We start from the raw sequence: 23,601 nt of genomic DNA, 5'->3' as shown, positions 1-23,601 counted from the left end.
GATCTGGTTTGTGGACCAAGGGCTTCTGGACAGAGACATGCTGAGGCTGTGTGGAGGCAATAGAAGAGCTTTTCTGTGGGGATGGAAAGAATGTAAAAAACCCTGGGCTGGCAGCCATAGGCCAGGACTAGGGTAAATGGAGAGCGGAACCTAGCACAGTCTTGGAACATTGTGTGTGGGTGGTGGTGGGTGGGGGGAACAGCAACATGGTTGGAAACTATTTGGTCAGTCAGGTAACCAGATGGAGCTACACTTATGTGGCCAGGGACAGGGGTGAGGTAGAGGGCCGGGTGACTGAGGTTGAGGTAATCATTAACAGAGACCAGGAAACTAGAGGGATGAGTGGGCCTGAGTTTCTGACCTGTGAGCGACCAGGATGACCAGGTCAGGCAAGCTTTGTCTCTGTGGCCTTAGAGTGACCCAGCCTACTGTTGGCCAGCCTAGGTCATCTATAAATCTCCCTGGGATTCCCCCAAACCGCCTGGTCTGAAGAGACTGCAGTTCCCACTTTACAGAGTAAGAAACCAAGGCTTGGTGTATTCCAGGGCCTTCTGAAGGCAGACAGAGAGAGTCAAAAATCTGGGCCCTGCTGCTTTAGTCTACACTCAGAGCAGATAAATGCCCAGGACAGGACAGGACCGGACAGGATAGGGCCAGCTTCCCTTAACTGACTGGGGCCCTCTGGACACCTCACCAGGGCCTACATTCCTCTTCTCCAGCTAAAATCTTGGGAATGGGTGTTTGGATACAAATGGAAAGGGAGTGGTTCTCCTCTCATTGGGTCTTCCCATTCTCAGCTGCCCTGCCTTGGCCCTGTCTGAGCCCGGCTAAGATGCATACCCCAAGTCGGCCAACATTCTCTGCCAGCACTTGGTGGGGCACGCAGGTCCTCCAAGGCCAATGGCGAGGTAGGCAGTCAACGTCCCGGGATGCACTCCTATCGCGGACAGCACTGGAGTGGGGTTTGAAGGAGTGTTGGGTCAGGGCCACCCTTCCAGTTCCGAGCCAGCGCTATTGGGCGGCCCCGGGGGAGACACAGCCTCTCTAGTTCGCATGCGCAACAACCTCCCTTCCCCGCCCCGCCCCACCCCGAGAGACCACGCCTCTGGCCTCCAATGGGAGGAGGCTGAGAGGAGGGGCGGGACAGACCGAAGCCCCGGGGTCCAAGTTCCAACCCCCGTCTGCGGGCTGCCGGAGCATCATCTCCCCGCAGAGTCCCAGGCTGTGGCGCGGGCTGGTCTAGCCTCCGCTCCAGTGCCCGCACTGTGCTCTACATCCCGGGAGTCCAGCTCCAGCTGCGGCGACGCGGCAGGTAGGAGGCGCTGCGCGGAGGGAGGCGTGTGCGAGCGCACATTAGTGTGCGTTTGGGTGTGTGTGCAGGTGCAGCGCGGGCCAGTGCGTGCCTTGGGAACACGAATCCGAGCAGGGGTTGTACATCCTGCGGATTCAGGGCTGGAAGTTGAGCGCTGGCCTGCAGGCCTAGGAGGCGGAGCCCCACCCCCACCCCACCCCCCAAAGATCTGCCCGGGCCCCTGAGCTCATCCCCACCTCCACCCGCAGCCCTGGGTGAGAGACCAACCTCACCTCCACCTGGGTGTTCTGAGGCCGCGTTCCCAGTGCAGATGTGCTGGGGTGTGCTTATCACTGGTGAGCTAGACTCTAATCTTCCTTAAAGGTCCCCTTTCCTGTCCCCACGCCTGTGCTCCTCAACCCATTAAACCTTCTAACCTTTCTAGATGTCCACATCCCATGGTTTGGGGTAGGCATGAAACCAAAGATCCCAGGTAGATGACCCTTCACCCCTTCTTGGCCACAACCCCCTAGTTGAATGGGGGGCTCTTCCTTACCTTCAGGGCTGGGTGTGTGGCGCTGGGAGCAAGGCGGGTCTAGCAGAAACTGGCTTTTTTCAGAGAGTATTCAGGATCGATCCTACCTCCAGCTGTCAGGATTGGGGGTGGGGAGTGTAGGAAAGGTCCCCGTAAGGGGGCCCAGGGGTGGAGTGGGGCTGAAGAGCATTAACAGGTGCTCATTTCCCCTGGCAGTCTTTCCTGTGGTGAGAGTCAGCCCCAGACTTCACACAGATGAGCCCCAGCAGCAGAAGGGAAGGCAGCCTCCCTCTAAGGTGACCCAGCCAGAACCGGCACCCAGGATCCCAAGACACAAGCCTTGATCTCCTCTGTGCCAGAGGGTGGAACACTCAGCCAATGCCCAGGGCAGCTAAGTGTTCAGGGAGATCTTCCTGGGAAGCTCTGCCGTGCAAGGGAGGGTTAAGGCCTCCCTGGATCCTTGCTGGTCCTTGCTGCAGGCTTAGTGTTTTGGGTGGAGGTGAAGAAGACCAGGGGGGTTGGGTGAGGTGGGCCCAGCTGCTGTTACTGCCCTAGGCTGGGTCAGAGCTGAAGCCTAGGTGGAGCCTAACCTAAGAGGCTTCTCTTCCCACTGAGAGGATGGAGGGCCAACAGATGAGCTCCTGACTGGCATGGTGAGAAGAAGGCAGAGTCAAGCACAAGGCAGGGGCCATCCTTGCCTGGGAGTTGATGAGAGTTCATCTGAACAAGGACTAGGAAAAGTCCAATAAGGTGAAGAAAGGACCATAGAGTCCAAACTACGAAACAGTCAAGCCAGGAAAGCACATGGACAAACAGGGTGTGACATTGAATGCCAGTCTGGACGGTGGGTGTGTCTGACAAGGACCATCTTTGGCTACCCTGGGGGAGAGGTTGCTATAGAGGTTACAGTAGGGAGAGCCCCACCCCATTTCTGGCTGTTCTCAGCACCCACTGCAGGCTTAGGTGTGGCAAGTCAGGAGAGAACCCTCTGGGGCTCCCAGAACAGGAGTGGAAGGTCTAGGGGAAGCTTCACAGGCCCATTACTGGGTAAGAGCAATGTCTGCCTCTGAAATAGTACCAAACAGGTGGCAGTTGGGCATTGGTGGCAGGAAGCCTGTGGCTTTCAGTGGGACATCTGTGGGCTTCTCGGAAGCCTCTGCTGTCTCTGTCTTATTCTTCTCAAATTTCCCTGAATGCTCTTAGGATGGCTCTGAGATCTGGTCCCCCCAAAAGGATGCCTTCCTTGTCCCCTCTGGAAAGGTGCTGGGAGGCCACTCTCCACCACCCTCTTGCCTGAACGGCCTGTCTTCTTCCTCCTGCAGACTGTCTCCTTGTCTTCCTGCTTGCCCATGGCCTTGAAGTAGAGAGCTTTGCCTGTGGCTCAGTTTCCCCTGGTGTGTGGAGTGAGGCTAAATAATACCTTGTCACAGAGACTTAGGGGTGATGATGGTGACATTAGATCTGGTCACTTAGGCACTTTACTATGAGGTGTTTGGTAGCCAGCTGACAGCTTTGTCCCTGATCCCTTCATTGATTAAAGAGAGGGTCATTTTCAGGCAAGAGGACTGGTCAGCATTGGTTTTTATTGTTTTGGTTTGGTTTTTCCTTTTTTTTTTTTTTTTTTGGTCTTTGTTTGTTTTGTTTTGTTTTTCCTATTGAAGTGGGAGGCCCATCTTGGCTTTAATGAATGAAAGGACCTGTCAATCACTTCTAAGTTCCTGCTTATTGTTCTCTGTCAGATTGGCCAAATCCTCCCCACCCCATGCCCTGGGAGAAGCAGGGTAGGGCAGCTGAGGGGTACCCTAGGTATGTTTTGCAAAGGGCTCATAGGTGTGAGCTCTGGCTGTCCCCAGGTACAGACAGCAGACTGTCACACCTTCTCCAAGTATCTCTGTGGGCTGGGCAGCAGCTGCTGGGCTCTGTAGCTGGTCTTGCTGATTGAGCCCTCCTTTCCCCTATCTCTCAGTGCCCGAGGGGCCCCTCCCAGCTACCCAAGTCCTCCTTTCAATTCTTGTTTTCTTATAGTCCCCTGAGGTCCCCAGCCTTGGCCTTCAGGACCCCCACCTTGGTAGCCTCTTTCTCTGGGTAGATCTGCCTTAGATCAGGTGGAGCTACCAGCCTCCTTTAGGCCTCAGGCTCTGTCTTTCCTTGATCACTAAAGGCAGAATGGGCCACGTGTTTTGGAGGTACCAGCCTGGATCTCCTGAAGCCCATTCTTGAGCTTGGATATAAGGTTGTAGGATGTGTTTTTGCTGCCCAGTGATGGCTGAGTTGCCTGCCACACCCCATTGTCATTGTTGGGACCATGGTCCTTGGGCCTCCAGGTTTCCCAGAGCTGGCTGTAAGAGTAGGGTGGCCTATGGATGCATCCTGTGATCTTATGTCTCAGTGGGGCTCCTGGTCAGGTACAGAAGGTGCCAGTGGCCAGAACAGACCAGGGCCTGTTCATGGGCATCAAGGTGCCTGTCACTACCAGGTGTGCGCAGATGTGGGACAAGGTCTGGGAGCCTGCTCATATGTCCACTCCCACCCAGCCAGTCATCCTGCACTATGGTACCCTCTCTCCCAACTGGATGGTTTCCTGCAGTCAGCCTGAGGTGGGACTCCATGACTTCTCCCTAGTAACTGTAACGGGGGGGTTCATGATACACTGGGGGCAGTTTAAGCAGTAGTAACAGTCGGGCCCCATCACTCACCCCAACCCCTGTTCCTCAGTGACGGTGTTTTCCTTATAATCGCTGAACCCAAGAGGCCAGAAAGTCAGAAGCTTAAGACAATGTGAATTCATTCTTCCCTTGTCCGGAATGTCAGAGTCTGAGATGAGCCCTGTGGGACTGAAATGCAGGCTAGACCATGTTCCCTGTCTCCTCCAGCTCTTGCGGGCTGCTGACATTCCTTGCAACTGAGTCACCTCAGTTCCTAGTCCATCCGCTCATTCCTTTCCCCTTTCTGCACCCAAGCCTCTTTGCCTCCCTATCATTCTGTTTTTATTTATATTATGTTTTATTTATTATTGTGTGTGCACGAGGCTTGTGTCTGGCTGGGCACATGCCATGGCTGGTAAGTGGCGGTCAGGGGACAGGGTTCTGCAGTTGTGTTATTCCTTCTATCTTTACATGGGCAGTGGGGATGGAACCCAGGTCCTTAGATTTGGGCAGCAAGTGCCGTTACTCAATGACCAGTCTTGGTGGCTCCCTGTTCCCCTCCCCTCTTTTTTGAGTCAAGGTCTCCTGTAGCTCAGAATAACCTCAGACCTTGAATTCCTCATGGTCATACCTCTGCCTCCAAAGTGTTAGGAATGCCAGCGTATGCTGCCACACATGGCTTCATTCATTCACTCATTCATTCATTCATTCATCCATCCATTCATTCAGGGCAGTGGTGAAGAAAGACCCCAGAACCTATGGGGTCTATGCTAAGCAGGCACTCTGCTATGGAGCCATGTACCCAGCTCTGCCCCACCCCCCAGATTTATTTATTTATTTTGTGAGCTATACTGATGGTTGCAAGCTATCATTTGTTTGCTGGGAATTTAAATTCAGGACCTCTGCTCACTCTGGCCGGCTCCGCTCGCTCTGGCCTAGAGATTAATTTATTATTATATCTAAGTAGCTGTCTTCAGACACACCAGAAAAGGGCATCAGATCTCATTACAGATGGTTGTGAGCCACCATGTTGTTGCTGGGATTTGAACTCAGGACCTTCGGAAGAGCAGTCGGTGCTCTTACCTGCTGAGCCATCTCTCCAGCCCCCCTGCTTCTCTCTTATAAGGACATTTACAGTTACTATTAGAACCCATCCCGGATTCTCTCCCTATCCATCTTCTAGCCTTTAGTGGTACATGGTGCCCGCAGGGGCTAAGGATTGCCATATGGATGCTTTTGTGTGTCATTATCAGCTCAGAGAAGGACTGATTGTGCTGTTGTTGCAGAATCTGCACTGCCCCCCCCACTCCCCCAATTCCCTGGTGCCTACAAGGACTGTTTTCCTAGTCAAGGTCCTGGATATCTCATGAGGTCACTCTCAGTGACAGAATGTGTCCTCTGTCTGCTTCCTTTCAGAAAGACCTAGGGCTGTGTTGTCTCTGACCCTGGTGCCTAGCCTGAGTCCATGGGAGCCAGAGCCTATCCATGTCAGAAGTGGGGACTCTCTCACCGTGTCCCTGAGGTCACCCCAGTGACTTGATCTCATCCTGCTAGGACAGTGCTGTGGTTTTAGGGTAGAGTGTGTCTAGTGTGAGATGTGCATTCAGTACAGCTAGTGCAGGGCTGGTCCTTGAACCTTCACCAACACCTTTTAAGAGGCAGGTAAGCCAGGCGTGGTGGCACATGACTTTAACTCTAGCACTTGGAGTGGGGGATGGGGCAGAGGCAGGCAGATTTTTGAGGTCTTTATAGCCAATTCCATCCTGGGCCAGCTAAGGCTACATAGTGAGACTGTTAAAACAAAGAAACAAGACAAAATAAACAAACAAACAAACAAAAAACCAAAGGCCTGAGAGAATGCTAAGGTCTGCTGGGTGGGAATCTGTGTGAGGGAAGGAGCTGGACCTTAGTTAGTAGAGCTGAACCACTTGGCCCTTCCTGGTCCTTACTCCTTGTTTTAGGAGTGTGGCGTTTTAGGCAAGCTCAGGCTTGGTGCCCTGAGCTTCAGTTTGTCTCTACCTGGGCATGGGGCGGGGACTCAGCATCCAAGGCTGCTAGGGGTAAGAACGGTGCTCAGCTTTCGACAGTACATGGGCCCTGGAAGGGTCACCCACAAGCCACTCGCCTGGGTACCTGGTCTGTCACACTAGGAGGCTCTGAGTCTCCAAGGAAGGAACCCAGCTGACCCCAGGGTGCCCTGGCTTGCAGGCCATGGCCTGCTTTTCATGTCATGTCAGGTGCTTCTCCCGAGTGCAGCCAACTGGCCTGGGCCGAGTCTTGCCAGTGCCCGGGGCCTCTCTTTCCCTTCAGCTTCCTTGTGAGTTACTCTCTACGTCCTGAGCCTGGCTTTCTGAGCTCGCTTGCTCCTTCTTTCATCTTCCCTTCCCTCCACACCCTGGCCTTCAGCCTGGCCTAACTGGTTTCTTCCTCCCAGCATGCTCCTTCCTCCTTCTTGCCCCTACACCTTTCTCAAGTCCACACACTGGGCTCCTCACACACACAAGAGCAGACTCCTAGGCCCTTCTGGGGTCTCTGTCTCTCCAGCTGACTTCTGGGGCACAGTTTTGTTTGACCCCTGCTGTCCCCTTGGCCAAGCACAGAGCAGGGGCAGGGACAGGACCCTGGGAATGAGGTGGTGCGCCAGGCAGAACTTGGTTGTGACATAGGACAGGTTCCTGCCTCTGTCCTCAATGTTCTTTCTCCTTCCCTCTGGGCAGTGGCAACAGCCTAGTCTGTTTCTAAAGCTGTACAGGAACTTGAGTTGAGAAAGGGCACCTCAGTTTCTCCATCTGAAAACTGGGTACCATTACTCATTAGGTTTCAAACCCTCACTTTTGGAAAGAGGTGGAGCTAGGGCCACAGCCTGCCCATGCAAATGGGGAGAGCCTGGGGGGCTGGCTGTCCTGGTGACAGGCCCACCAGATTAGAAATCATGTGCTAAGGCATCGATACCCTACCATCCATGGAAAGAACCTACAAGCCAGAGAGGGCAGGAGAACTGGGGTCACATGACCAAGTCAAGCTTTTTCATCAGATTGTCCATCTTCTGGAGGTAGGGGGAGAGGGGCGAGTGGGTGGCACCTGTATCCTGAGCTGCCAGCATCCTGTCCCCACCCCACCCTGGTAGGACACACTGTATTGCTGGAAACACACACTGCATCCCCCTGACCCCGCCTTTCTCCACAGCATATGGTGCTGGGCTGTGAGGTTTAGAAGGGTGACCCTCTGGCCTGTGTTGCCCAGGCTGAGGGCTTTCCTGCAAAGTGAGTCTTTGAGAACTCAAACAGTGGCAAGTTAGTCACCAAGGCAGAGCCTGTGCAAGAAGCCTCTCCTCAGGGTTTTGGCCACCTTTTCAGCTTCCTTCTGTCACTGCCCACAGCCCACAGAGCCCAGGGACTGAAGTACCCTTCCCCCTACCCAACTCCTCCCCAGCATCCTCCTGCTTACAGAGTCCCCCCAAGCTCTGGCCTCCTTATGACACTCAGCAGGAGCTAAGTCCCAAATGAGGAACAGCTGTGGGGTCAGGCTTTTGACTCAGGGCCACACAGAGCCAAGAAAACATTTCCCTCTCTCTGTGTATATGTGGAGGTGTCCAAGTCTCCTGGACCTCCATCCCTTAGGGGTAGCTCAGACTCTGTGTTCCATGTGTCTGTCCCTGGCCTCCCGCTCTGAGGGCCTAAGAGGGGTGGGCACCGCCTGGCTTACTGTCACTGGGTGGAGAGGGAATCGGACACCAACAGAAGCGATAAGGGAAGGGAAGAAGAACAGGATTTCCCACTGTGGGTGCCAGCCTGCCTGGTGTTGGTTAGGTGACTCATTTGGGCCTGGCTGCCTCAGCTCCACAGCCAGAAGTCTCTACAGCCAGCAGCCTGGATGCTTGGGTGACCTGAGCTTGCTTTCCTTTCACAGTTGCTTTCTTCAGTATGGAGAGAGCTGGAGGACTGGGGGTGGGGTGCAGGCTACAGCTTTGGCAGGACTGAGAGATAGATACACTAAGAATAATTAAAGTGGGGTTGCCCCACTCCCGCTCACAGTGCTGGGGATAGAACCCGGGACCTTATACGCGCTGGCCCCTCGCTCTAACACGTCTCACACCTCATGCTCCATCTCAAAAGAGTAGCCAGAGTTCTCTGTCTCCTGTAACCTGCCTCCTTCCTGGAAGCACCGACCACAGTGGGCCCCCAAGATTACTGATTACAGTATATCTGCTTTCCTGGGCCCCTAGCCGCTCTGAGTGCACTTGACTGGAAAGCAAAGATAGTGTCATGGTTTGGGTCTGGAAGGTTCCCCAAAAGCCCATGTGTTTAGGTGGCCGAACCCTTTGAAGGTGGGGGGATGTCCTTAGGTTACCGAGGGCGTGCTACTGAAGAGGACTGCGGAACCCAAATTGCTTTCACTTCGAAATCAGTATGGATTTCCAGGCTCTGCCTCACCTCGAGGTCCCCAGCAGGCTTTCCAGCCCACACTAGAGGGAGGCCTGAATTTAAGGGTTTCCCCCATTATGGGTTGGAGCCACTCCAGACTGAGTCACCGAAACCTTTCTCACTAGAAGATAGTTATCTCAGGTGTTTATCACGGTAACAGAAAATGGACTGACACAGTAGCCATTACAGGTGACGCTGGCATTTTAAAATGCATCAATATTTGTTTTTATTTTTTTGTGTGTGTGGGAGTGGAGGCATGACACAGCAGGTGTGTGGAGGTCAGAGGGCAGCTCTGTGAAGTCAGTTCTCACTGTCCCTCCCTCCCTTCCTCCCTCTCTCCTTCCCTCCTTCTCTCCTTCCCTTTATGTGGGTTCTGGAAGTTGAACTCAGGCCAAGGTTCTTTACCCTGAGCTATCTCACTGGCCCTTGTTTTGTTTTTTTTTTTTTTCAGACGAGGCCTCATTTAGCCAAGGCTGGTCCTGAATTTTCTGTATAGTGGAGTCTGGCCTTGAACTCTAAATCCTCCTGCCTCTAATTCCCTAGTGTTGAGACTGCAGGCATCCATTCTGCATACTTCCGGGAGTCACACTAAGGGAGCACCCTACCTAACTGAGCGACACCCCAGCCCCTAGTCCACCGTTCCCTATCCATTCGTCTGTTGATGGATACTCATGTTCTTCCCATCTCTGGGTGGATTCTGCTGTAATGAGTGTGGTACGCAGACGTCTCTTCACCAGGCTGATTTCATTTCCTCAGGATATGGACCCACAAGTGGGATTGCTAGCCCAGGCTAGTCCTATTTTAGAATGGTTTATGAGTGTGACAGGGCTTTAATATATAGCCAAGGCTGACCTAGAACTCATGTTCCTCCTGCCTTGACCTCCCTAAAGCTAGGATTACAGGTGCATACACAGTGCTGCTGTCTACGGTGGCTGCACAGGTCCCTTTTCTTCGCATCCTCACTCAGTCTTTGGAGGACTCTACCAGTAATGAAAGAGCCCATCTTTTTTGTTTTAATTTGTTTTTCCTGATGGTTTCTGATGTTGAACTGTTGTTCAAATACCCGATGGCCGTTCATGTTTCTTTTCTGAGAAACATCTGTTTAAGTCTTTTGCCTGTTTCCAGCTGTGTCTGCTATGCAGCTACTAAGTTGAATGAGCTCCTCATTATGTTAGAAATCAGTCTCCTATCAGAAGTGGGCTGTACATTCTGTGGGCTGTTTTGTTCCATGGATCACTTTGTGTAGAAACTCTGTTGTTTGATGTCAGCCTTTTTGTCTACTTTTGCCTTAGTCTCCTGTGTTTTTGAGATCATATCCAAAGAAAGACAGGGTTTGGGGAGGGAAGGAGGAAGGGAGGGAGGGAGAGAGGGAGACAGAGACGGAGAGGGAGAGGACTGGAGAGATGGCTCAGTGGTTAAGAATACTGACTGCTCTTCCGGAGGTCTTGAGTTCAGTTCCCAGCAACCACAAGGTGGCTCACAACCATCTGTATGGGATCAGATGCCTTCTTCTGGTGTGTCTGAAGGGAACAATAGTGTACTCATATACATTAAATAAATAAATCTTTTAGAAAAAAGAAGAAAGAAAGAGAGGAGAGAGAGACAGAGAGAGANGGCCAAGAGGACCAGAAAGACAAGGCAGTATTCTCACTTGTGTGTGGATTCAGAACAATCACATTCACAGGATCAGAGAGAGGAATGGTGTTTACCACACACACACACAGAGAGAGAGAGAGAGAGAGAGAGAGAGAGAGACAGAGACAGAGACAGAGACAGAGACAGAGACAGAGACAGAGAGAAAGAAGGTAACTGCCCAGACCAGCGTCATGCAGTTCCGGGCTTTCCTGTGGTAGTTTACACTGTACAGTTTCTGGCCTTTAATGCATATGAGCTAGATTTTGCATATGTGAAATTAGGGTGTAACTGTACTCCGCTGCATGTGTGTTTCCCTGTCCCCACCCCCTTGATGGGAGTCTAGTTCCTTTTCCCACTGATGGGTGGGTGACGTTGAGACCTTTGCTGAGAATCAGTGAACTTTAAACATGTATCTGATCATCTGAACCCTTTGTTCCTGGTCTCATGCCCCAGTGCCATGCTGTTTCGATGATCATAGTTCTGCTGTGTGCGTGTGTGTGTGTGTGTGTGTGTGTGTGTGTGTGCGTGTGTGCATGTGTGAATGTGTGTGTTGGCTAGTTTATGTCAACCTGACACAAGCTAGAGTCATCTGAAAAGAGGGAGCCTTAATTGACAAAATGCCTCCATAAGATCAGGCTGCAAGGCATTTCTTCCTGACTGATGTGGGAGGGCCCAGCCCATGGTGGGTGGTGCCATCCCTGAGCTGGTGGTCCTGTGTTGTCTAAGAAAGCAGGATGTGCAAGCCATGGAGAGCAAGCCAGTAAGCAGCATCCTCCATGGCCTCTGCATCAGCTCCTGCTCTGTTTGAGTTCCAGCCCTGACTTCCTTCAGTGATGGGCTGTGATGTAGAATTGTAAGCCAAATAAATCCTTTCCTCCCCAACTTGCTTTTGGTCGTGGTGTTTTGTCACAACAATAGTAACTAAGATACACACATACACACACACACACACACACACACACACACACACACAGAGGCAGGATCTCATGTAGCCAAGGCTGACCCTAAACTCCTAATCCTGCTGCCTCAGTTTCCTTCATGCTGGAATTAGAGGAATGCACCTCATACCCAGCTTGATGCCTGGACTGGGGAATATGTCTGTCTGTCTGTCTGTCTGTCTGTCTGCCTATTTATTGAGACACAGTCTTATGTAGCACAGGTGTGCCTCAGATTTGCTGTATAGGCAAGGATGATTTTTTAACTCCTGAGCTCTTGCCTGTATCCCGAGAGCTGGTATTGGAGGCATGGACCACCACATTTGGTTTGTGTGCCCTGGGTGTTAGTCATGTTAGGCAAGCATTCCGCTAACTAAGCTACATCTCTGGTCCCTGAAGTTTCTTTTTGTTTTTTTTTGTTTGTTTGTTTTTGTTTTTAGCCAACAAGTAATGTGATGTCTCTAGCTTTGTCCTCTTTGCTCAAAATTGCTTAAGCTATTCAAGGGTCTTCTGTGGGTCCCTATGGGGTTTAGGGTTCCGTTTTCTCTCTGTGAGGAAGTCTTTGGAATTGTGCTGAATGGGATCGCGGGTAGTGTTGCCTCAAGATGATTTCTTCCAGCATCTTCCCCTTCCAGCCTAAGCGCAGCATATGTAGCATTTATTCGTGTCTTTTTTTCTCCGTTACAGTTTTACTGTGAAGGTTTCACTTCCCTGTTTACATTTATTCTGAAGCATTTTGCTTTGTTTTCTTTCTGTAGCATCGGTGAAAAGATTAGCTTTTTCTTTCATTTTTGGGTAGTTTGTTGTTTGCCTAGAAGCACATCTGGGTTTTGTGTGTTACCCTCCTCTTTATTAATGAATTCTGAGCACTACTTCCCTGATTTGATGCCGAGCGTTCTCAAATGTTTTCCTTATATTTGACAAGAGGATTGTATGGTTTTCATCTGTCTTTGGAGACAGCATTTGACTGGATAGCTTAAGCTGGCCTCCAACTCTTAATCTATCCTCCTGCCTCAGCTTCTCAAGGGCGGGGATCACAGTGGGAGCCGTCACACTCAGCTCCACGGTTACTACTGAATCAATCTTCTTTCCAGCCCCTGGGTCACAATGAGCGTCCTTTTCAGGTGCTGGGAACTTCTGTTCCTAGTCCTTTGCTAAAGCTTTTCTTTCTTTCTTTCTTTCTTTCTTTCTTTCTTTCTTTCTTTCTTTCTTCCTTTCTTTCTTTTTTTTTGTGACATATAAACCCACATAGTAATTGACTGTGTTGTTGAAATGACAGATTTTGTGTCTGTGTTCCTCAGAAACCTCTGACCTATAACTTACTTGCTTTTTTCTTTTTATGTATTGGGTGGGTATGTGCACCTGAATGCAATGTTTGAGGAGGCCAGAAGAACTCATTAGATCCCCTGGAGCTGAAATTATAGGTGGTTGTGAGCCCCCATGTGGGTGCTGGGAACAGAAGTCAGGTCCCCCAAGAGAGCAGAAGGTGCCCTTCACCTCTGAGCCTCCTCTCTAGCTTGCCTGTAGCTTTCCTTCCTGGCTTTGGTATCAGAGCAGTTTGCCCTGCTTTTCAGTGTGATCTAATGAAATCATGTGGCAGTGCCCCTGTTGTTGGATGCCAGGCCTGTGAGCTCCATCTGTGGGGTTGCATATGACCGTGGGTTTGTTTTCTATTACTTGAAGGTAACAACAAAACCTCTCACCCAGCCCTTTTTTTTTTTTTTATTGTAGTCCTTGAATAGTTTCTGATGTCAACATACCAGATTCTATTGTGCTAGTTCAGGATTTGATATCTGGGATTCTCGAACGTGGGCAGTGGAGAAGGATCAGGAGTTCATGGCTTTAAAAAAAAAATCTTTAAAAAGATATCTGTGCTGAACATTCTTGTGTCTCTCTGAATCTATGGGAGATAGTTGATATGATCTCACAGAGAGACTATATAATAGACTACCTAAACAATACAACATGTGTTGCTCATATGCAGAAGGGACTCAGGCAGCTTTGCAGAGTGACTGCAGATGGCCACCCCTGCCAGGTGTCAGAGCTCCACTTGAAGTGTCATTGTTTTGTTTGTTAGCATGGAATCCAGGTCTTCACACACGCTAACCCAGGTTAGCCCATCACTGAGCCAGTGATGGAACCCAGCCTGCACGCTGGACATGTGTGAGCTATCGTGCCACGGTGCTTGTCGCTCTAACCCTCCTAGTAGGATGTGATGGTGACTTGCCATGGTCTTGTATGTTCTTGCTGATCTGTGAAGCCCAGCACTTTGCCTTCTATTTGCTGGATGTTTGGAATCACTCTTTCTTTTACATTCAGCTGTTTTCGTTGTTGTTGCTTACTTAAAATTTGTTGTTATTTTATTTTATGTGTATGGGTGTTTTGTCTGCGTGTATGTCTGTGTACCAAACATGTGTCTAGTGCTGTGGAGGTTGGAAGAAAGAATTGGGTCACCTGGAATTGGAGTTACAGATAGTTGCGAGTTACCACGTGGGTGTCGGGAACTAAACCCGGGTCCTCTGCAAGAGCACCAAGTGCTCTTAACGGCTGGGCCAGTTCTCCAGCTGTGCTATGCTGGCTGCAGGCAACCCCAGGGGTGGAGTTGCACTGCTGTTTTCTTGTTCTGTGTGTGGTGTGAGGTAGGGTCAAGATCGCTCTTCTTCCGCGTGGAGAGCAAGTGACCCATCATTCATTAAGACAATGGTTCTTCCCTCAGTGCACCAAGCCGTGGTGTCTTTATGCCTGTGGACCGTGTGGATGCTGTTCTGCTCCATTCCACTGATCTGTTTGTCTGCCCTGGCAGTGCCTCAGTGACCAGAACTTTAGGAGGCACTGCCTGACTGGGGTGTGGCCTCTCGCTGGGCCTGGGCCGTTCTCAGCGCTTTGTCTGCCCCTGCTATTGGACTCAGGCTCAGCCTGCCCTCTGGTTCTTTGCCTTGCCTCCACTATTTCTTCATGTAGAGGCTTCTCTTTCTGACAAAGACTCTGTAGGCTGTGTGGCCTGCACAGGCCTCCAGCTAGTCCAGCCCTGGGGCCCTGTAACCCGGGCTCAGTCACAGTGCCTGAAGGGCAGGGCCATAGCCAGCTCAGGCTGGACAGTGGGGTGTGGGCCCCAGCTGGCACACAGCCATCAGGAAGGCCAGGAGGCAAACGGATGCCTGGCCCAGTGGGCAGAGGTGGGTGGCTCCAGATGGCTTGAATGCGGACTGAAAGCAACTTCCTTTAGAGCCCCACCCCCTCCTCTCTCTCGGTTTAATTTTATGTGTATGAGTGGTTTTTGGTTTGTTTTGGTTTTGTTTTCTTTCCCCTGCATGTATGCTTGGGCACCATGTGCAAGCCTCATGCCTGTGGAGGCCAGAAGAGAGCTTTGAATGCCCCGTTAGACCTATGGACAGCCATGTGGGTGCTGGGATCTGAATCTGATTACTGAATCCCAGCGCCTCACTGTTGAATGTGGGGGTGCAGAGACACTTGCTGTAGGCCCTGTCCTCAGAGAGTGGGCTGGGAAAACGGACAAGGAGTATCCAAATGAGCATAATGAAACTGGCGCTGGTTTCCTGGGGCTCCAGATGGCCAAGGCAAGACTGAAGGGGAGGCTTGTGCAAATGCCCTGAGCTCACAGCTTGAGGGACCTACAGGAATGTAGGTCACCTGTAGGTCACCAGGGTAAAGGATTCGAGGGTGTCTGTCTGCAGGGAAATCGAAGCAGGTGGACAGCAGACAGTTGGGGACCGGGCGGCGGCAGCCTGTCTTTAACATCTTGTCTCTGCATCTCCACTGCATCAACGGGGCCTTGTCTAGCTCTAACCCAGGTAAGGACAGAAGTGGTCATACCTGGAGCATGGGCCTTGGGAGAGAAGCAGCTGTGTGAGTCTGGGTTTTCTGCCTTCAGAAAGAGGGGGGGGGGGGGGGAGAGAGAGAGAGAGAGAGAGAGAGAGAGAGAGAGAGAGAGAGAGAGAGAGTGAGTGAGTAGGGGGCTGAGGAGGTAAAGGCCAGGTCCTGGATCCCAGAAGAACTCCAGAAGGAGGCTAGGGATGGCCTGCCTGTCAAGGATGGTGTGTGTATGTGTGTGTGTGTGTGTGTGTGTGTGTGTGTATGTGTGTGACAGGTATGCCCGGGCCTCTGTTGGTGGCCTACTTCTGTTTCTCCATGCCCTCCTTGCCTGCCCACCTCTGCTTCCTTTCACCCAGTAGCTCCTGGTTGCCCCATCTCTTCTTCCTGGGAGAGCGGAGCCTCCTGGTGTTGTTGACTCTGTGGTCTGGAGAGCAGCCAGAAGCCTCATTTGTTATCTTGGCTGTGTGATCTCAGCTGACTTGTTCCCCCTCTCTGGGCTCTCTGGGCTCTGAAATACTGGAATCACAGTGGCTGATTTCTGGCTCTCTGATTTAATCCTTGAGGCTTAAATTGCTTCCTGAGCCCAGGCTCCTAACGCCTGCAGGGCTAATGAACCTGTTTGGTGCTTGAGGGACCAGAGGCTTTCCAGCCCCCACTTTCTCTTTTCCTAAGGCTCCAAGGCTGAGGGAGGCCTAAGGCCAAGGAGACCGACCTCCTTGGGCAGAGGAGAGACCAGGGAACGTAATGGTTGGCTTGAGTCACAGAGCAATCCTGAATGGTTACAGTGGCTGCAGATGCATTAGGAGACATCTCCCGCCTGCCCTCAGCCGGTGGGACAATGACCCTTCTTGCTGTTTTTCTGAGTCCGCATGAACTAATGTCACCTCTTCCTTCTCTTCCCTGGAGAATGCCCTGTCTTCCTTCCCTTTGGGCTGCAGCTCAGTTGAGGGTTGTGAGACATTCATTGACTAGTGAGTCACCTCAACCTGAGGCCTGGGTTCCCGTCCTCTGCTTCCACCATGAGCACATGGATAAGGTGCCTCACCTCACAGAGCCTCAGCCCTCATTCTAAAATGGCGACAGCATGCCCACCTGGTGTTGCTCTCAACAGTGGACATGAACCTCTTACTCAATGGCTTGCACACTGTGGGTGCCACAGAGCTGGAATCTGTGTGGAATGAGAGGAGACTTGACCCCTCTGCTCTCCTTCCTCCACCCTCTGCCTCTGGCTAATCATTATGGCATGGTTCTCCCATCGAAGCAACCTTGCTTGTTCTCACCTTGGAGATGAAGCAAAGGGGTTCAAAGAGGCCGAGCAGCTTTTCCACCTAGTAGATGAGTAGTTGGGTCAGAATTAGTGTCTACATCAGTCCTACTATTAAACTTTACCCAGAAAGCATTCTAAGAATTCTGACTTAGTTTCCCTCATGGGCAGCCTGAACCCCAATAAAGCAACAAGTGTTGTCCCCGGTGAGCCCCAGGATGAGTAGATTTGGAGAGGTTGAAGATGGAGTGTGAAAGACCAGACCCCTATCAACACTCCTGATGGGTGGCTGTATCCCTAGCCCCATCCCTGTCCCCTTCCCCCCACCTGGTGCCATGTGTGTCCCTTGAACTTAGTCAGTGTACAAAGTACAGGGCGTAGGGTGGTCTCCTGACCCCGTGAGGAGTGACTAGAGCTAGGAGCCTGCTCCCTCCCTACGTGTCTAGGTGCACAGAGTAGGCAGACTGCTGAAGTGGGGACTGGGTGACAGCTGGGAGCAACCTGTGACAGGGTCCTCCCCGCCCCCCACTGCTGGACAGGAATGAAACCGGAAGACACCTCTGAGTTGTCCACAGCCAAGTCCTGTGGGTGTGACTCTGGCCACAAGCTCCTGAGGGTGGCCATATGTATGACTCAGTCCCAGAGTCTTAGGAAGGCCTGGCTAAATAAGACAGGGAGAGTGAGGTGGGAGTGGCCCGGACCAGCCCTGGTTGTCAGGCACTGGTGGCCTGAGGGCCTGGTATATTGCCTTTCAGACACTAGAAAGGAGAGAACCTCAGTCGCTGAGACGGGTGCTTCACTCCGTGTCCTCTTTGCCCTATAGCAGGTATTAGCTGTGTGACCTTGGGCAGGCCTCCGCCCCTCTCTGTGCCACCTTCCCCCCCTCCTGTATTATTGGAAGGCTGCTGGGAGAGGAGTACATCTGGTGGTCAGAGCTCAACAGGGACTTATGGTGCCTGTGGCTGATGGTCTTCTTGTTTGCCTCTCTTCTAGGTGCCTCCCCTTCTTGGGGACGTGGTCACCATGTTCTCCTGTGCGAAGGCCTATGAGGACCAGAACTACTCAGCGCTGAAGCGGGCCTGCCTGCGCAAGAAGGTGCTGTTCGAGGACCCCCTCTTCCCTGCCACCGACGATTCCCTCTACTATAAAGGCACCCCAGGGCCCACAGTCAGGTGGAAGCGGCCTAAGGTTAGTGTCTGGTCCTTCTGCCCGAGAAGAATGGGCCCCGATCCCACAGGCAGCCATCTGTCTGCCTGGACAGACCTCTAAGGCATGGAACCCTCATGGACTGTGGGCACTGCAGACCTCCTCCGCTTTCCTTCCTGCGGTCATTTGAGATGTGTGTGCCGTGCTATGAGTGAGCCTTGTGTGCAAGTTTACTTTGCTGATTTTAAAGCGTCATACTTCCTGTACGAGTGGAAGCATGTACTCTCTGGACGGGACAGCAGAGGACCAATGTCCAGCCTGTACCCTCAGTGTAGGTGGCCTTTCCAACTCCCAGCCTGCTCTAGAGCCCAAGAACTGCGCGCTAAGCAGACATAGTTGTCTGACACGGCTTGGTTCTCAGTCCTGTGTGTGAGATGGGCAGAGGAGGTCTGCAGTGTGGGGTTCCTGGAGCCCGAGCGAGTGTCAGGGCCCTAGAGGACACTGTCCCCGACCCATTCCAGACATCACTCCTATGCTGGTGATGGGGGCAGGGGGAAGCCACTGACAGGGGCCCTGCCCTATTCTCAGAGAAGGCACCTCTGGCTGCAGGGTGAGGCCAGTGGGGACAGTGTAGCCACATAGAGGCTTGGGTATCAGGCTCCCTCTGTCAGTGACAAAGCAGGTGGGACCTGGGGCACACGAGGGAAGCACACCCCACTTCTAAACATGGCTTGTTAGTTCTGAGGGCTTGCGAGCCATGCAAACTTCTGCTTTCAGCCGCAAACAGCGGTCGGATTTGTACTGCCCAGTCTCTCTGGCCCTTGGACATTTGGAGAAAAATGAAATTCTACCTTCTTTCCAACAGCAGACCCTGGGCATTACCTGTCAGGGAAGGAAACTGAGGCTGAGAGAAGGGACCACACATCCAGGAGTCCGGCTCCTAGCCCCTCCCTGACTCCAGGGAGAGGGCCCTGGCTTCTTTGGCCTCAGATCTTGGGGCTTTGAGAGCTTCTGACCCTGGCTTCCTTCTCTGACCTAGTAACAGGACCTTGGCTCTACTCTCCCATGCCCTACTGCGGTCTGCTTCATCAAGGTGTGGGGAACGAGCCGGCTCTAAAGGGCCTTTGTGAGATCCTGGTTCCCAGGAGGGAGGGTGGACACCTGAGCCTCCTCCTGCTGCCCACCCCCACCCCACCCCGCCAGCACACACTGACCTTGCCCTGACCTCTTCCTAAGACTGTGGGCTGCAGTGTGGAATGGGCTTCATGAAGCCCCAGGCTGAGTAGGGAAGGCTGGCGACTTGTCGAGCCCCTGAGGTGTGACCCAGTGGAGTAGTGGAGTCACTGCCCTCTCAAGAGCCCTATCCCCTGAGCTCAGAAACCTTCCCTTCTCCTTCATCCTCCCTCTTTGGCTTCTTTCCAGCTGCCTTTCTAGCTGCAGCTGAAGAGGAAGGGCAAGCTGCCCACCTTGGCTAGGTCACAGCAACATGTGGTTGGCATAGATGGAGACATCAGAGTGGGGTCCTCAGGACAGTAGTCAGGCTTCAGTCATGGTCAGGAGGCAGGCTAGACCTGAGCCCACTGGGCTGAGAAGATCCCATGGGAGTGATGTGATGGAAGACTTAAGTGTGTGTGTGTGTATGGGGGGGAGGGCAGGGTCTACAGGGGAGGAAGTAGGGCAGCCTGGGTCAGGAGTAGGTTATCCAGCCCCTGACCATTGGATGCCCAGCCAGCTTCCTGTCCTCTGGCCAACGGTAATATAGGCCCAAGGCAGCTGTGCTTCTGATGAGTCCTATTTCCTGGGTTCTTGGGCCTGACAGTTTATAAGCAGAACAAAAAGCCATTTTCTTTACAGCTCATTCTGGTTCCACTTTGCAGAAACCTCTCTTGGTCATTATGACGACCTCTCTGTTCTTAGAGATTCTTCTTAAATGACATCTGAGCCCCCAAGCTACTCACTGTCCCTCTCTCTTATCCTCCCTGCCTGCAGCTTCCTAGGCCCAGGCACTGAGCCTTCCTGTTCCCAGTTTCTCAGTCCCTCTAGCCTTCCTGCCTCCCTGCCTCACCCTTCTCCTTGCTCCCAAACCCCTCAGCTTCTTAGCACCCAGAGTTTCCTGCCTCAGAGTGCCAGCCTTCCTCTCTCTCACCTTCCCCGGCTGTCAGTCAGCCTCCCTTCCTCATTGGCTTCTTTTCTCCCCAGATGTTATGAAGAGCCTGCTTTGTAAGTCACTCAGGTTTGGCTCCAGCCTGAGGAGGCTTTCTTGAAGTGACATGTAGTCCTGAACAAAGTGTCTCCTTCTCTGGGCCACAGTTGCTCATCTTTAAGTCGGGGAGAATAGTTTTTGTAGAGAACGGTTTCCGGAAGTCGAGGCACTGGAAGAGTCGGACACCCGGAAGCAGCAACAAGCTACCGCAACAAGCTACTGGCATCTTTCTTGCCAGCCCCATGATGGGGAGCCGGCCAGAGCTGGCCTGGTATCCTGTCGTTCACTCTGTAGGGGGCGTCAGGTCTCACTCTCTTTTTGTATCCATCTTACTTCCTTCTTTCCTGTACAGGGAATATCTGCCGCCTCCCTCACTGCTGGTTAGAGGAGGCAATGTGGGTGGGGACCTCTGGGGAGCTAGGGATGTGGGCAGAAGCCACTTGTGGTTCTCAGGCTAGGGCTACCGCTGTCTAGCCCCCCTCTACCCCTGGGCTTTCTGTCTTCCCTATGTCTGGACATCAGCTTGGGCTTTCTGGATAGAATGCATCAGGGTAGGTGGGAACCCTATGAGCATTTGTCAGTTGTGCAACTCCTAGCTTTCCTTGAGGAAGCCTGGTGCCCCACTAGGCAGCCATCTAAGGAATTTATGCTCATTTGGGAAAAGCTGCTACTCTCGAGTGCTGGCCATTTGTCCTGCTGAAGGAAGGCTTCTGCTCTGCCTAAAACTGACACTCTTGGGTGGTCCCGGTCTGCTTAGAGCACCAGGGAAGGTCCTGACATTAGAGGGGACAGAGGAGACAAGGAATGGATTCCTGAAGAAGGAGATGAGGGAGGGAGGCGGGGCAATTGCAGAGCAGACACCAGTCTCTTGATTTTTCTGTTATGTCCCAGGCAAAGTTCCTGCAGTGGCCTTTCCCTCTGCGGTCGTAGGTTCAGGAATGGGCAGAGGGAAAGAAGGTGGTGTGCCCCACAGGTGCAGCTGTGTGCACAGCAGCACAGCTCTTATGCCCCTTACCTTCCTGGTTGTGTTCCTGGCTCTGTACCAGTTGAAAACCTGAATTTCTTGTTGAGCCAGGAGGGGCGTGGCTCAGGCCCGGTCAGATCAGGGCCAGCTGGTCTAACCAGCTGAGGTGACTGCAGGTTCAGAAGAAGCCTGTGACCTGGAGATGTGTTGGTCAGAGGAGCAGCGGCACCCCAGCCGTGTGTATAGGGGTGTGCATATGTGTGTAGGGTGTGTGTATGTGTGTGTGTAGGATGTGTGTATAACTGTGTGTGTGTATGAGTGTGTGGCAGGGAGGGCAGTTTTCCTTCTGGCTGTAGCTAGAGCCTGATTTCATCTTCAGGGCATTTGAGGGTCCTTGTCCCAAGCTCCTGCCCACTGCCTTCCCCACTTCAGCTCTGAAGATGCCACCTTCCTGACAGCCTCTCTGGTCTCATGGGTCTCATGCTGTCACAACTCCATTCTCCTGGAGGCTCAGGCCTTGCCTGCTCTTTCCAGCAGCCTGACTGTAGTGGGGCCTGTCCCTAGCTCACTGTGGTCAGCCAATTATTCAGGAAAAGGCAAACTCTGGTCCTGAGAATTCTTGGCTTAGAGCGGTGGACAGGGCTTAGACATCTTGCCCTCCTTGGTCCTGTGGACACGCAAGGAAGGGTGAGTTCATCAATCCTAGGACCTAGCACACCTAGACAGAGGCCGTAGAGCAGATCGCCACATTTGAATCTTGGTTCATCGTGCTCTGTGGCCCTGCACAAGTGGCCTTGCTCCTCTGTCCCTTGTTGTCCTTGTCTGTGACAGAGCTGCCAGTAGAACCCTGTCCTCGGGCAGGGTCCTCCTGCCCTGGCAGGGATCAGTTCTTAGAGCTGTTTTTGTGACATTTTCTCAGAGGTAACTCAAGGTAGCGGACAAATCCCAGGTGCCATCAAACTGGGGATATGTCCTAGGTCAGAGCTGACCACCCTGTGAGGCTTCAGATGCAGGCAGAGTGCTCAGTGTGGCATAGAAGCTGGATTCTGGCATCCCATCTCTCCCAGACTTCTTTCCAAGGCTGGGGTGGGCATGGCAGAAGGGTGTTCTGGGACCCAGAGCCAGGCTGGTACAGCTGTGTAGTGGCAGGGAGAGCCCAGGCTGGGAGCCCTGCCAACCTCCTCTGCCCTGTCTGCTCATTCAGTTGTGCCTGACCTTGGGCATCTCTGCCTCATCTGGAGCAGGGGTCCTGTCAGTCACAGGACACTGATTGGGAGGTCCTGAGGTAGACAAGTGCCTTGATGTCATCTCCCTCTGCAGCCCTAGAGACAGCAGGTGCCCTAGCTGTGAAGCCCCTCCCCCATCCTTCCTTCTTTTGTGGGAGGGGGGAGGGGGGTAATGAGGTGCTGCAGATGCTGAGACACCACTCTCTCAGGCTGAGAAGCCAGGCGGGCGGGCGCAGTTGGCTGGAAGATAAGATTAGGAGGAAGCAGGGCTGCTGGAGCTCAGCTTCCAGCCTGAGCTTCCTGAGAGTGGCCATGGGGACAAGAAGCAAACTTCCTGACTGGGTTTCTTCTGATCAAAGATAGCAGGACACAGACCAGTGCCTTGGAGGATCCACCATGCAGCTTGCCCTGGCTCCCCTACGGCCCCAGCTAGAAGTCCTCTCAGCTACTGTCCTTGGGGAATTACTCATCCTGGCCCTGTCATTCTGGTTTTTTGTTTTCTGGGCAGATGTGTCCCAAACACCATATCGAGATTACAGCATCCCACTTTTTTCCCCTGCAGAGTATCGCACCTCCTTCTGTGGAGGCCACAGATAGCCCTGTAGGACCAGCATTTAAGGACTTGGTACAGAGAGGATGAGCAATGGCCTGTTTTTGCATCTTCAGCAAGGGCATGCAGGCAGGAATTGAGTTCTGCCTTCTAGGATCTCCTGCCCTCTGCTGGCTGCCTGCGTGTGACAGCAGAGCCCAGAAACAAACCTAGTGACTCCCAAACAGGCTTCTAGCTCCCATTGTGTGCTGGAGACATTGGGGTGTGGCTTTTCCTGGGGGCTGAGAGAGAGGGGGCACCGACAGATCAAGGAAAGGGCCCTGCCTTAGGCCACCCTGGGGGAACCAGTGAGTTTATGGGCTGCTCACAGGACCACTCCGGCCTTTGCCACTAGGAAGTAAACTGCTTTGTAGTGATGGAGTGCCGCAGACCCTCTGGGCCCCGGTGTCTGCGTGGAACGGGTCTCTAGAGTAGGTGGGCAAAGCTTAGGATTAAATTGACAAACAGACACACACAGGAGAGGTTGTGTAGAATCTGAATGTAATCTGTGGTCAAGCATTAGACTATTTTATATTACAGCGAATTATCAGGAGCTACAAATCTCAATAAGACAAGGTACACTGAAATTAACCAGATACAAAAGAATGACTGGGAACGGAATTTGCAGGAACTAGATAAATGTTTACAACAGAGATTAGCATCCCTGCCTAGGATCAGCCCTGTGCCAGGCAAGAGTTTCACACTTTAGTGTTAATAGTGAAAGACCCACAACGTGAGGACTCCCTCACGTTCTGACTCAGGAGAGGCGACACCCCAAAATCACCCACAAGAAACGATCTTGCTGCAACTGCAAGAGGATTTTTATTCGAGAGCCTTCTCGGGCCCATGGTCATACACCACGCAGGGGTAGAGGACCATGGCGCCCTGAGTAGCTGAGTAAGGGGGTATT

The 23,601-nt window shown here is 52.6% G+C and overlaps 1 protein-coding gene across 2 annotated transcripts in view; it reads left to right on the top strand.

Moving 5' to 3' along the window:
* Positions 1-1,081: 1,081 nt before the first annotated feature.
* The window catches only part of Capn5 (calpain 5), a 61,627-nt gene continuing 39,107 nt past the window's right edge, over positions 1,082-23,601 (top strand). Inside the window, exons 1-2 of one of the 2 annotated variants that reach the window (XM_021167937.1) lie at positions 1,082-1,312; positions 17,557-17,751. In XM_021167937.1, the coding sequence (XP_021023596.1) occupies positions 17,587-17,751 (165 nt within the window). In that variant the 5' untranslated portion in view covers positions 1,082-1,312; positions 17,557-17,586. Of the gene's footprint in view, positions 1,313-17,322; positions 17,390-17,556; positions 17,752-23,601 lie in introns of those variants that run through there. The other variant, XM_029479915.1, reaches the window with a different exon arrangement.

Source organism: Mus caroli, chromosome 7 (genome assembly GCF_900094665.2).
Source record: "Mus caroli chromosome 7, CAROLI_EIJ_v1.1, whole genome shotgun sequence".
Taxonomy (NCBI): domain Eukaryota; kingdom Metazoa; phylum Chordata; class Mammalia; order Rodentia; family Muridae; genus Mus; species Mus caroli.
Note: the sequence above shows the minus strand (reverse complement) of the source record. Positions and strands in the feature narration are given on the sequence as shown.